General features: G+C 56.5%; 1 protein-coding gene across 1 annotated transcript in view; it reads left to right on the top strand.

Annotated features, from left to right (window-relative positions):
* SLC38A8 (solute carrier family 38 member 8) overlaps positions 1-13,303 on the top strand; it is a 33,959-nt gene that overhangs the window by 16,529 nt on the left and 4,127 nt on the right. Inside the window, exons 3-7 of the mRNA XM_036834130.1 lie at positions 1,493-1,634; positions 2,456-2,557; positions 5,802-5,859; positions 11,406-11,520; positions 12,813-12,960. Of these exons, the coding sequence (XP_036690025.1) occupies positions 1,493-1,634; positions 2,456-2,557; positions 5,802-5,859; positions 11,406-11,520; positions 12,813-12,960 (565 nt within the window). The remainder of the gene's footprint in view (positions 1-1,492; positions 1,635-2,455; positions 2,558-5,801; positions 5,860-11,405; positions 11,521-12,812; positions 12,961-13,303) is intronic.

Below are 13,303 nucleotides of genomic sequence, written 5' to 3'. Positions count from 1 at the left end.
GTGTGTGTGTTTCTGGTTGGATATTTAGGGATATGTCTTTCTGAAGGCAAGTCCAGGTTACTCGGGCTGAAGGCTAATTGGAGGTTGGGGTTTTTGATGGAGTCGTTACATTCATCGGGTACAAATGATTACAAACGATGGTGCTGAGGACACCAAGGCATGGCCTGGAAAGTGAGGGCTCAGGAAGGAGCTGGGTAGCCCAGATGGCAGAGGGAGGCTTTCCTGGCTTCAGGAGTCCAGATGGCTAAGAAGGGCTTGCCCCCCATCCCAGGCCACGTGGGGCCTGGGACTCATGGAGATCTCTGTGCGCCTTTGGGTACGTGCATTCCCTTGGCCTCTCTGGCCAGGAAAGCCTGCCTTGCCTCCCTCACGGGAGGTCTCTGTACCCTGAGCTCCATGTGGAGCTGTCCCGTTGCGTCGCTCCAGTAGAAGCAAGCCATTGTGGTCAGGCCGTTGATTTCTTTTCATCGCTGGCTTTACGGAGCATGTGGTGAGAACAAGGAAGGGTTATGTTACAGCAGTTGCCAGCACCCCCGAGTGGGCCGGGAACCAGCTCTCGGCACCTCCACCCACGTGCTTCCAGCCTCAAGCCATCTTGCTCTCTCCCCTTGGCTCGCCCCTCTCCCCCATCTGTCTAGCCTCTTCTATCTGATAACTCCAAATTCTCCGTCTTACTGTGGTGGAACCAAAACGGGCCCAGACTCTTAGGTGTTCCTTCTCTTGAGAGGTTGATGGGGTCTGTGTCCCCTCCCCCTGAATCAGAGCGGGCTCCGTGACGGCTCGGCCTGGCGGAGGATGGCAGATGGGACACTGCCAGTTCCAGGCCTGGCCTTTAAGAGGACGGCACCTTCCGCCTTGGGCTCGGGACCCCACAGCTGTCATGGACCAGCCTGCTGGACGGTCTGCAGGGAGGGCCCCGCGGCGCCCAGGCATCCCCACCAGGCACCCTGTGTGAGCCCAGCCATCACGGACCCTCCAGCCCCGCCCCCTGCCAGATACCCCCAGGGGACCCCAGCCTCTCTGGTGTTTAGCAGAAGAGGCCAGCTCAGCCCCGCCCTAACTCTCCTCTATCTAATAACGGGGTTGCCCTAGGCTGCTGTCTGGGGGACATGTATTCCAGGCCCCGACCTCACCGCACACACCCTTTGAGCTCTTGAGCAGACAAGAAGGATCTTTTACAAACAGGAGGGCCTGGGTGCCCCAAGGGCAGACCGTTGTGTCGTTTGTTCCCGATTCCAGCACTTAGAGCAGCGCCTGCCGGGCGGAAGGAACTCGGGGAAGGTCTGTTGAATGAATTCCTACAGCGTGTTCCCTCCGTCCTGGTGGCACGTGACAAGGTCCCCATCCTGTTTGTCATCCCATCCCTTCAAACTCACGGGGATGACTCAGTGCCCACGGCGAACCCCGGAGCTGGGAACCCCACGGCCGCGGCTCTGCAGCTGGGGGAGGGCCCCGCGGGGCTCGCTGCCTCTCCTTCCCTCCCTCCCCCTAGTGTGTGACTTCCTCCTGCCCGGCGCCCCGCCAGCCCCGCAGCCCTGGTACGCCGACCAGCACTTCACCCTGACGCTGCTCTCCGTGCTGGTCATCCTGCCCCTGTCCGCCCCGCGTGAGATCGGGTTCCAGAAGTACACAAGGTACAGGCTGTGGCCCCTTCCTGGCAGGGCGATGGCTGGGGCTGGGTCCCCACCTCGGCGCGCGTTTGGTGGGTGGCTTCTGTCCGCCTGGGATAGGGGAGCTGCTAGCACGGGTCTTCCCGTTTGGAGAAGGGGAAAAAAATTTTTTAATTACACAAGTCATACATGTGCCTGATAGAAAATACAGATAAACAAAAAAGAAAATTACCCGTAATGACAGGACCTGCAGCTGACATTTTGTTACTTAATGATTGCAGACTTTTTCTGCACACACTTGCGCATATGCTGGTACAGAGAGAGACACACACACACTTTTTTCCATTTTACAGTCTGAGGCTCTCCATGTACTTTTGCAAAAATGAAGTCTGGCAGAAGTCTTCACACAAGTGTGCCACCCGCCTTCCCCTGTCATGTAACGAAATGGAGCAGAGAAAGAGTGGGCAGGACCCCCTTGCCCCCCGGGGACCCCCAGCCCTTGCCAGCCTTGTCCGGGTCCTCCTTCCCCCTGTGCTGTGGCCCAGCGGGCAGTGTCCCGACTTAGATGCTGAATCCCAGCGGCTGTTGGTGGAGAGACGGGGGCGCCCGTAGCGATCACAGCCTCGCAGGTCTGACCTCGCTGGGCCTGAGCGCGGCCCTGCCCTGCCTGCGTGGAATGCTCTTCCCGCTGTCCCCAGTGTGCAGATAAGGAAATGGGGTCCAGACACTGGCCTGACACCTTGCCAGTGTGGGCAGAGCTGGCATTGAGACCCCGCTCCGTGTGGCTCCCCAGGCCCTGCCCCACCATAGAGGCCCCCTAACGCTGCCCTCCGTCCATGTGTTAGCGTCCTAGGCACCCTGGCCGCCTGCTACCTGGCCCTGGTCGTCGTGGCACAGTACTACCTCGGGCCCCAAGACCTCGCTCGTGAGCCCCGCCTGGCGTCGAGGTGAGTCTCGGGGGATGGCTTCCCGGGGCTGCTGTGAGGACCGAGGGACGCTTCTCCCCCCTCGACCCCACCCATGGTTTGCACAGAGCCCTGGCTCGTCCCGTGAAATCCTTCAAGTCTCTGATGCCGTAGAACTCAGCAAAACCTCCTTTCCTGGGGCTTCCCCGGCGGTCCAGTGGTTAGGGCTCTGCGCTTCCACTGCAGGGAGCGCGGGTTCAAGCCCTGGTCGGGGAACTAAGATCCCGCGTGCTGCACGGCACGGCCAAAAAAAAAAGCTCCTTTCCTTCTTCAGAACGACAGCGCTATCACTAGTGAGGACGGGGGACAGGCTAAGGGACACAGAAGCACTAGACACCCCACCAGCCTGGGGCTCCTAGGCTGGTGCAGACGCGTTCCCCGCAGTTTAGAGGCGGCAGAACCAGCCAGCAAAATGCAGGTGCAGGGGCAGAGGGTAGTGAGGCCCGACGAGCCTGAGCGAGGCCAAGAGTGGGAGTGGGCACGGGGGGGGGTGTCCTCTAGGGATGCGGAGCTGCGGCGGGGACTTCAGTTTTGCACGGAAGCCTTTGCAGGGTTTTGATCACAGCAGGGGCTTGAAATCAAATCGGCTGGTGGCAGGCCAGCTCCATGAGCCTGTGACCTGTGACGTCACCCGGGTCCTGGGCTCAGAAGGGCCCCGCACTTGGTTTAACGCCCTGCTGTCGCCATCCTGAAATGCTTCACCGCTGTTGAACCAGGGGCCGGCATGTTCCCTTTGCACTGGGTCCTGCAAATCGTGTGGACCCTCCTGGAGGATAGGTTGGAAGTGGAGCGGGAGAGAGAAGAGAGTCCGGGTGGACTCTGAGCTCTGGCGATGCCGTTTCCTGGGCTGGATGGGATGGGGAGGGGTCGGGTGGGGATGTGTTAGGTTGGAGACGGCTGTGAGGCACTAAATAAGATGTCAGGGAGCTGGTCAGACTGTGCGCCTGAAGTCCAGAGAGGCCTGGGCTGGAGAGAGGAACGTCAGCCCAGAGATGGCATGTAGGTTAAGGCCAGGAGCCCAGGTGAGAAGTGTGAGCTGGTGGTCCTCCACCAGGCCCTGGGGGATCAGGGAGAGGGTGGCAAGTTAGGAGCACGTGTTAGCTTCTTGGGGCTGCTCGTAGTAACAAGTGACCACAAGCCGGGTGGCTGAAAGCAGCAGAAATTTCTCCCCTGGTTTTGGAAGCTAAAAGTCCAAAATCAAGGTGTGGGCAAGGCTGCGCGCTCCCTCTGGAGGCTCTGGGGGAGGGTCCTTCCTGCCCCTCCCAGCGTCGGTGTTGCCGGCACCCTTTGGCCTTCCTTGGTCTGCAGATGCTTCGCTCCAGACTCGGCCCCCGTGGTCACACGGCCTCCTCTGTGTTTCCTCTTCCTATAAGGACACCAGTTGTTGGGTTAACTCCCAGCCTACTTCAGTATGACCTCATCTTCATTTAACCAATTACATCTACAAAGACCCTTTTTCCAAATAAGATTTCATTCTGAGGTTCCCAGTGGCTACAAATCTAGGGGGACACTGTGAAACTCAGGACAGAGGATAATAGAATCTGGGTCTCAGAAGTCAGCAAAATTTGAAGAAGGTTGGGGTGATCGCCACCAAAGGCCGCTTCTGGGTCACATGGGGCTGAGCGCTGGCGCCTGATTTGGCCACGGAGGCCGCTCTTGATGTGGCTGGGTTTTGTCAGGGCAGGAGGCGGGGTTGAAGGCCCAGGTGGATTGGGTTCAGGAGAGGGGGAAGGAGCCGAGAAAGAGCTCTTCTGAAGAGGGGAGAAGAGGAATGTGCAAGAGCCGGGGCACACAGGCCATGGCCCGTGTGGCCCATGGCACACCGACGGCATAATCCAGCAGTGAAGGAAACCCGATCAGAAGAGGGCCAGATCCACTGCTGATCTGTGGCCTTGAGTCTGCGGAGGGGAGGGTCCTGCTCTCTGGAAGCGCAGCCTCCAAGGCTGGAGCTCGGGCAGTCTCCCCCACAGGAACAGGAGAGGACAGCATGTGAGGCCCAGAGGACGCGGGCAGGCAGATGGAGCCGTGGGAGCGTGGGCGCTAAGAAGCTGGCCATCGGCTGACTGTGCTGTTGAGGAAAGTCCAGGAAGGCAGGGCTTGGCTGGGAGGCTCCGTGATCTGCATCCAGGGTTAAGAGTCGGCCGGAGCGCAGCGCAGAAGGGAGATACCACCGTGTGACGTTCCCCGTGGCTGCTGTGACACGTTACTGCCAAACTTGGTGACTTAAAACTACACAAATTTATTCCCTTACAGTTCTGATATCAGAAGTCCAGAATAGGTCTCACTGGGCTAAAATCAAGATGTCAGCAGGGCTGTGTTCCTTTTGGAAGCTCTAGATTGGAATCTGTTCCCTTGCCATTTCCAGCTCCTAGAAGCGCCCACATTCCTTGCCTCGGGGCCCCTTCCTCCATCTTCAAAGCCAGCAAGGTTCCATCTCTCTGACCCTGCTTCTCTGGTCACAGCTCCCTCTGACCATAGCTGGGGAAGGTTCTCGGACGGCAAGGATCCTTGGGCTGCATTGGGCCTAGATCATCCAGGGTCGTCTCTCACCTCAAAGTCCTGAGCTTCATTACATCTGCAGAGTTCCTTGTGCCGTGTAAGGTTCCCAGGATTAGGACGGGGACCTCTTTGGGGCCCACTATTCTACCACAAGCAGGAGCCCCCGATTCTATAGCGGGTGCTGTTTATGACCCCTCCACTACATGTCCCTAAAGGTGCTGGAGGCCGGTACCTAGAGCTGCTTATTAAAGGAAGCTGGAGGGCCACCATCTGGGGACCACTGAGAGGGCTTGACCTGAAGACTCTGCCCCGTGCACACCTCAGTTCTCTTGGGCAGCTTGGACAGAGGTCAAACCATCCTTGCCCCGTTGGGGTCTGTTTGATGGATGCTGCCTGTGGCCCCTACCACCCCAGCGCCTAAGCTCCCTGGGAACGGGCAGCCTGCAAGGGAGGCTGGAAGTTCCTCCTAGCCACGCCCTGCCCAAGCTGTGCCTGCATGGAGAATGTCAAGTTACCATATGTCAGCACAGATGTACTTAGAAAGTGCAGCATTTAACACGCAGCCTTTTCCAACCCCCCAAACCCGGCAGTGGACGTGGTTATTAAAGCCTGTCTTATAGTCACGCTTAGTTACATCTTGCTGGTGTTGTTGAAAACTCATCTTCAAGTTGAAGGTTGTTTTGAGTTTAACTTTTTGTAACAAACACCCGTTTTCATCTCTTTACAGTCCTTCCTCCTGGACCTCCGTGTTCAGTGTCTTTCCCACCATCTGCTTCGGATTTCAGGTAACCTTGGCGTCTGTGTTGAAGAGGGTGGCATTTGCAGGCTCTGGTGACCGCCTGCTCCCTCAGGAGAGTGTGGCCTCCCTGTCGGGAGAAGCTCGAGGACTTGTTCCGGGATGAGATGGGCTGTCTTTGGGGGACGTGCACGTGGCCGGCATCTGGGCTCAGTGAGCTGGGAACCGGCCCCGCCGACAGCCAGCAGCAGCACGTTTGTTTGTTGGGTCTGAGGTCGAGTGTGTGGGCCCGGGACCTGTTCCCTCCTTTGCACAGTCCTCACGGCCGAGTCGCCACGCCTGGGGACCTGGAGCGGCCCCCTTACTTAGAATGCCTTCGTGCAGGTGGATTCTGCCGCGGGGGCCTGGAGGCTTGCCGGCTAGGAGGGCCGGAAGGTGTGTGGGAGTTGGCGGTACTGGGCAGAATATATAGACTTTGACAGAATGTCATGGAGTAAGGAACTCCGTGCGTGGAATCCAGTGGAGGGGCTTCCGCCGCAGCGCTGGGTGGGGCAGATTCAGAGATGCCCTTTTCCAGGCGCTGATGCCTGGGCGGAGTCTTGAGGAATGTGTGGGAGGTGGCCAGCTTGAAGGGGAGGGCGCTTCAGCTGGAGAGCCACGGAGGGGAGGGGTCCCAGGCTGGAGAGCCGCGAAGGGCTGGGCGGGGCTGGAGGGGCGGGGGTGGGGTTGGGCTTTGCTCCCCGCCCTCTGGTCTCTCCTGGGGTCTCGCAGTCTCCTAGCAGGTGGCAGCTGAGTCCCTTCCTCCATTGTTTATTTTGGGAAAGATTTGCCTCTCTCCTAAAAACAACCCCCTACCCACCACGACAACAACGAAACCGCCCCAAGTGAAATGCGGTTCGCGAGGGAAAGTGGCCCAGGGTTGGCAGTGTCTCAGCTTCGTAGCCCGAGTGTCTTCTTCCTGTACTCGTGAACCAGCTTCTCTTTGCGTTCGTCATCTTATATTTTCTTTGAGAACCACTTTTTGGGGAAAAGAAAAGTCCTGAAACATTTCCATTTCTCTTTTTTTATAAATGAGTCGCTGTATCGTTTCTGGGGCTTAGCAAGCCGCTCACAGAGTTTCTCACGTTTCTTCCTGCACGCCCAATATTTTGAAAGATGGAAAGCGCTGATTTTGCTGTCAACCTTTTGGATGTCGTTGAGTCAGTCCTCTCTCGGGTGCCCGAGCACCATATGGTGTAGCAGGCTCGCGCCGGGCGGGGGTGCGGGGTGCTTTCCAGATGCTTGTAAGGAGGTGCCCCCCTCACCTTTGCCTCGGCTCCCTCATCCGATTCTCCTAGCAACCGAGGCCTGGGCTGCAGTTTCCAGGGACACGGGATGCGGAGATGGGGGAGTTGGGAAAGGATGCGGATTGCAGGGCGGGGGTGGGGCTGCCAGGATCCAGCTTGGGGAGTCAGGGATCTGGGGGTGGGGAGGCTAGACGCAGGTGAAGGTGGAAGGGAGCAGGGTGAGGAGTGGCGCAAGGCTGGAGGGGCTGCTGTGCGGGGAGGGGGCGGGCGGTCACCTGGCGTCATCGGGAGCTCCGGTTCAAACACAGCCCTCCCCACACACTTAGCAGCGGGGCACCCCGTCCAGCCTGCGCAGAGTGGGAAGGAGAGGCCTGGGGGAGCACGGGTTGGGGGTGCAGGCTCTGCTCCCAGACACCCTGGCCACACGCAGTACTTCTCCCTGGTTTGTGTTTTTTTAATTGAAGTATGACTGATTTACAACATCGTGTTAGTTTCAGGTGTACAGCGCAGCAATTCAGTTATATGTAGCTGAATATATATACATATTCGTTTTCAGATTTTTTCCTTTAGAGGTTATTACAAAATATTGAGTATAGTCCCCTGTGTTATACAGGAGGTCCAAGGGTTATCTGTTTTATCCATAGTAGTGTGTATATGTTAATTCCCAATTCCTAATTTATCCCTCCTCCCATTCCCCTTTCCCCTTTGGTGACTATAAGTTCGTTTTCATGTTTATGAGTCTTTTTCTGTTTTGGAAATAAGTTCATTTGTATCTTTTTTTTTTTTTTTAGATTCCACATATAAATGGTGCCATGATATTTGTCTTTCTCTGTCTGGCTTACTTCATTTAGTATGATAATCTCTAGGTCCATCCATGTTGCTGCAAATGGCATTATTTCATTCTTTTTATGGCTGAGTAATATTCCATTGTATATATGTACTACACCTTCTTTATCCGTTCATCTGTTGACGGACATTTAGGTTGCTTCCATGTCTTGGCTATTGTAAATAGTGCTGTAATGAACATTGGGCTGCGTGTATCTTTTCGAATTATGGTTTTCTCCGGATATATGCCCAGGAGTGGGATTGTAAGATCATATGGTAACTCTGTTCTTAGTTTTTAAAGGAACCTCCATAGTGTTCTCCATAGTGGCTGTACCAATTTACATTCCCACCAGCAGTGTAGGAGGGTTCCCTTTTCTCCACACCCTCTCCAGCATTTATCATTTGTAGACTTTCTGATGATGGCTATTCTGACTGTTGTGAGCAGGTACCTCATTGTTGTCTGGATTTGCATTTCTCTAATAATTAGCGATGTTGAGCATCTTTTCATGTGCCTGTTGGCCCTCAGTGTGTCTTCTTTCCCCTTGTTATTTTTAAGCGGCTTTGAGATACAACTTACATGGTATACAACTCACCCCTCTAAAGTGTACAGTTCAGTGGTTTTTAGTATGTTCACAGAGTTGTGCAACCATCACCACCATCAATTTTACAACATTTTCATCACCTTCAAAAGAAACTTGTACTTATTACCAGTCACTCCCCATTCCCCTCTTGTTCCCCTCCTAGCCCCTGGCAACCACAAATTTTTCTGTCTCTCTGGATGTACCTGTTCTGGGCACTTCATGTAAGTGGAATCATACAGTATATGGTTCTTTGTAGCTGGCTTCTTTCACTCGACGTGGTGTTTTGTTTTGTTTTAAATTTATATTTTTGGCTGCGTTGGGTCTTTGTTGCTGCGTGCAGGCTTTCTCTAGTTGCGGCGGGCGGGGGCTGCTCTTCGTTGTGGTGCATGGGCTTCTCATTGCGGTGGCTTTTCTTGTTGCAGAACACGGGCTCTAGGCGCGCAGGCTTCCGTAGTTGTGGCGTGCAGGCTCAGTAGTTGCGCACGGGCTTAGTTGCTTCGGGGCATGTGGGATCTTCCCGGACCAGGGCTCGAACCCATGTCCCCTGCATTGGCAGGCAGATTCTTAACCAATGCGCCACCAGGGAAGTCCCACTCACCGTGGTGTTTTTGAGGATCATCCGTGTGGAACACGTGTCAGGACTGCGTCCCTTTTCCTGGCTGAATGATATTCTACTGTCTGGAGAGTCCACAGCTTGTTTTTCCGTTCTTCAGCTGGTGGACGTTTGGACTGTTTCCACTGCTTACCCACCACATGCTCCTCTGCCCTGCATCCCATCACTTAGTGAACAGTGAGCTTGCTATTGGCCAGTCACCGTCCTAGCTGCTGTCCCAGCAGGGTAGCCCTGCCCTCAGAAGCTTTATTTCCCCGCATAAGACCAAGAGAAACACAACCCAGGAGTCTTGGGAGAAACAGGAAGAAGGGCAGGGCTCCATCCTGCAACCACCAAACATCTTTTCCCCCAGGTCTGGGTTCCGGAGTACAGGAGGCGGGAACATTGATCCTGAGTTCCGCTGCTTGTTGGTTGAGGGCGTGTGTGTGTGTGTGTGTGTGTGTGTGTGTGTGTGTGTGTGTGTGTGTGTGTGTGTGTGTGTGTGTGTAGGGGGGCAGTTTAAGCCCCCCAGTGCCTGGCTGAGCCAGCCTGCAAGCCAGCAGGCTCAGGGTCAGGGAGGTCCCTGAGGCTTGCCTGTCGCGGAAGGTGTGTGAGAGCTTGCCCCAGGCTGGACGCCGCCTCTGTGGCTAGAATCGGGAGGCCTGAGGCTGGTGTGCCCCAGCCCCTCACAGTGGGCACTCCATGAGGGTGGGGACTGTGTGAGGCTGGTTGATGGGTATCCCACACTCGCAACAGGGGGGACTGATACAAGGACCTGAGTATGGAGCGCTGGGGTTGGGTGCAGGGAGGCCTCGTGGCTGCAGGTGCGGCAAAGGGATGGATGACTGAGCAACCGCCGGAGTGCCCTTCACCCGTGGGCCAGGCTCTGTGCTGGGAGTGAGGGAGGCAGGTGTGTCTTGACACCACATACCTGACAGACGCTGAACCAGCAAACCCAGATGTGCTCACATGGGGGGCGTGAGAGCAGAACTCGGCCAGCTGGGGAGGAGGGCTTTCCTAAAGGATGAGTAGAAGCCGGCTGGACCAGGAGACATCGCAGGCAGAGCACACAGCACGGGCAAAGGCCCTGAGGCGGCGAAGAGGGACAGTGGCGGGCTGAGCTCGGTGGGCGGGGGGAGCGGGGCTCTCGAGCCTGGGGAGTGGGCGCGCGTGGGCGGTCGTCGTGTCGGCTTTGATCAGAAGTGAGTAAATGGACGCGGTGGTGGGAACCCTGCCCCGGGAGCCTGGGAGGATCCCAGAGCCCATAGGGCACATCCAGATGCAGCAGCGCCTCTCACCCCTGGCCGCTCATCAGGGCCTCCTGGGCTGCTGATAAAACACCGCTGCCCAGGACCTGCCCCAGATAAATGAAGTCCACATCACAGGTGGGCTCCTGGCATTGGCTACATCTGGTTTATATTTTTAAAAATTTGACCATGTGATACTTCCGGTTTATATACTTCCTACCTACTGTATGTGTCCTCCCATGAAACCGTCACCCCGATGGGGATATAGAACATCGTCAGCACCCCTGGAATGCTCTCTCAGTAGCACCAAGCCACCCCACTGTTCTGCCCTCTGTCACCACAAATGGTAACTCTCAACTGAGGGTGATTTTGCCCCCTAGGGGACACTTGGCAATGTCTGCAGACATTTTTGATTGTCACAACTGGGGGGGATGCTTCTGGCATCTAGTGGGTCGAGGCCAGAGGATGTGGTCCGCATCCCACCATGCACAGGACAGTCCCCAAGCATCAGCAGTGCTGCGGTCGAGACCCCCGTCCTGGCTTGTTTGGCTTGTAACTTGAACTTCACGTACATGGAAACATTCTTCTTTTCTGGCGTCTTTTGCTCCACGTTACAGCTGCAGGGCTCTCTGTGTTGAGGTGTGCAGTTGCGTTCACCCCTTTTCAGTGCCGTGTAATATTCTATACGTGAATATCTGACGACTTACTTCTACCTTCTGCTCTTGGTGGGCATTTGGGTTGTTACCCCCGTTTTGGGACACTGAGACTTTTTTTTTTTTGTATTTTAAAAAATATTTATTTTATTTATTTATTTTTGGCTGTGTCGGGTCTTAGTTGCGATGCTCGGGATCTTTGTTGTGGCACACGGGCTTAGTTGCCCTGCAGCATGTGGGATCTTAGTTCCCTGACCAGGGATTGAACCCATGTCCCCTGCATTGGAAGGGGGGATTCTTTACCACTGGACCGCCAGGGAAGTCCCAAGACACTGAGACTTTTTAGATGGCGCCAGGTGATTCTAGCACCCAGCTGGCCCGACTCCCGTTGACCCCGCTGCTGCCTTGCAGTGTCACGAAGCTGCCGTGTCCATCTACTGCAGCATGCGCCACCAGAGCCTCGGGCACTGGGCCCTGGTCTCCGTGCTGTCCTTGCTGGCCTGCTGCCTTGTCTACTCGCTGACAGGTAAGGCCCGCGCGGGGTGCCCAGGACCTGGGTGCAGAGCAGTAGGAGAGACCGGAATAATCACAAGTGTGTATAGAGACCCTACCACGTCCTGGGTGCAGTGCTAAGTGGTTTGACTGCCTGTGCTTCTTTTGTCCCTAACGCCCCCAGGAGAGTCCACAGTTCATAGCGGCGGCCACTGAGGCCCAGAGGGTTGTCATGGCTCGTCCAGGGCCTCCCAGCTATAGATGAGGCAAAGCTGAGATGCAAACCCTGGCCCATCTGTCTCCCAAGCCCCTGCTCTTCACCCCCCACGCCCCTGCCTGCCTGTCTGGTGGGATGGCGTCGGTGATGGCTGTCGGAGCATTATGTCCAGGCAGTGGTTTACAGAACACGCTCTCGGATGCAGTGGTTTCAGCATCCACAAACTGGCACAGGAGGGTCTTCAAAGGTGACAGCAGTGTGGCTCAGAGAGGGGCTGTGCCACACCCGAGGTCCCACGGCACGTCCGGTGCACAGCCCAGGGCCCGGGCTCAGGCTGACTTCTGGTTGCCTTTCTCCAGCCCAGCAGCCCTTTCTTTCGTCAGCCTATCAGAGTCTCTGATTCAGGGAGCTCTGGGGCTCCCACAGATGTGTCAGGGGCCTTGGACACTTGCTGGGTGACTTCTGTCTAGCAGGGGAGGTCTCTCTTATTCTGTGGCCCCCTGAGTTGGACCCGGTGATTGAGAGTCTCCTTCAGATGGTCCAGGGCCAGCAGGATCCTGGGACTGGAGAAAAACCAAAGCGAGCCACAGCTCTTGGTCAGCGATGGATGTCTCAGGACCGGGCAGGTGACGCGGAGGCCGAGAGGCAGTGCTGGGTTGTGGGGTGGGGACCTGACTTCTGCTGTAATGAGCTGTGTTATTCCAGACAGTTGTTGGCACCTTGGGTCTTGATTTTCCCCATCAGGAAAATGGGCGCATGGACAGTTTCTTTGTCTAGGGGCTGTGAGGGTGGGGTGGACAGGGCACGGAAAGCATCGTTCAGAGTGCTTCCAGCCAGTCCACACCCACGAGTGGGCGCCTTGTACGGGTGCCGGGAGCTGTTTGGAAGAAGGACAAGGGACAGCTTTGCCCAGCAGGAGTTTGAGTCAGAAGGACCAGGATCCTGTAGGCTGAGGACAGGAAAGCCTTGGGAGATTCTAGAACTTTGTCAGCTCCTAGGGGAAACCTTAGCAGCGGTAGATCCAGGTGCTGTCTGCGTGTTGGAGTTGAGGTGGGGGGACAGCATTTTTCTAATCAGCTCCCCTGTGTTGCCCCCTTTACCCTTCACAGGCGTGTACGGCTTCCTGACCTTCGGGACAGACGTTTCTGCTGACATCCTGATGTCCTACCCAGGCAACGATGGGGTCATCATCGTTGCCCGGGTCCTCTTCGCTGTGTCCATCGTGACTGTCTACCCCATCGTGCTCTTCCTGGGGAGGTGAGGCCAGCTCGTGGGACACGGTTCAGTGCAGAGCACCGCACCCGTCGAAAATTAGCACGTGCCGGGCGCCACGCCAGCCCATGTGGCGTGGGGACTGTCTTCACCTCTGTTTCCTAGAGGAGGAGACGGGGGCAGGGGAGTCAGGTGGTTTGGCCAGCGTCGCCCAGCTGGTGTCAGGACTGAAGCCTGACCCCCTGGGCCCCGCCCTGTCGGCTACCCACGTGCGGGGTTCCTGGGGAGTGAGCCTTGCCGGTGTGCAGGGCAGTTGGGGGGGCACTCTGGGGCACCCAGTGGTGGGCGAGTGCAGGGCTACAGCCCCCGGGAGCCCGTGGGAGCCCAT

The sequence above is a fragment of the Balaenoptera musculus genome, chromosome 19 (assembly GCF_009873245.2).
Source record: "Balaenoptera musculus isolate JJ_BM4_2016_0621 chromosome 19, mBalMus1.pri.v3, whole genome shotgun sequence".
Classification (NCBI taxonomy): domain Eukaryota; kingdom Metazoa; phylum Chordata; class Mammalia; order Artiodactyla; family Balaenopteridae; genus Balaenoptera; species Balaenoptera musculus.
This window is presented reverse-complemented; position numbering and strand designations above follow the sequence as displayed.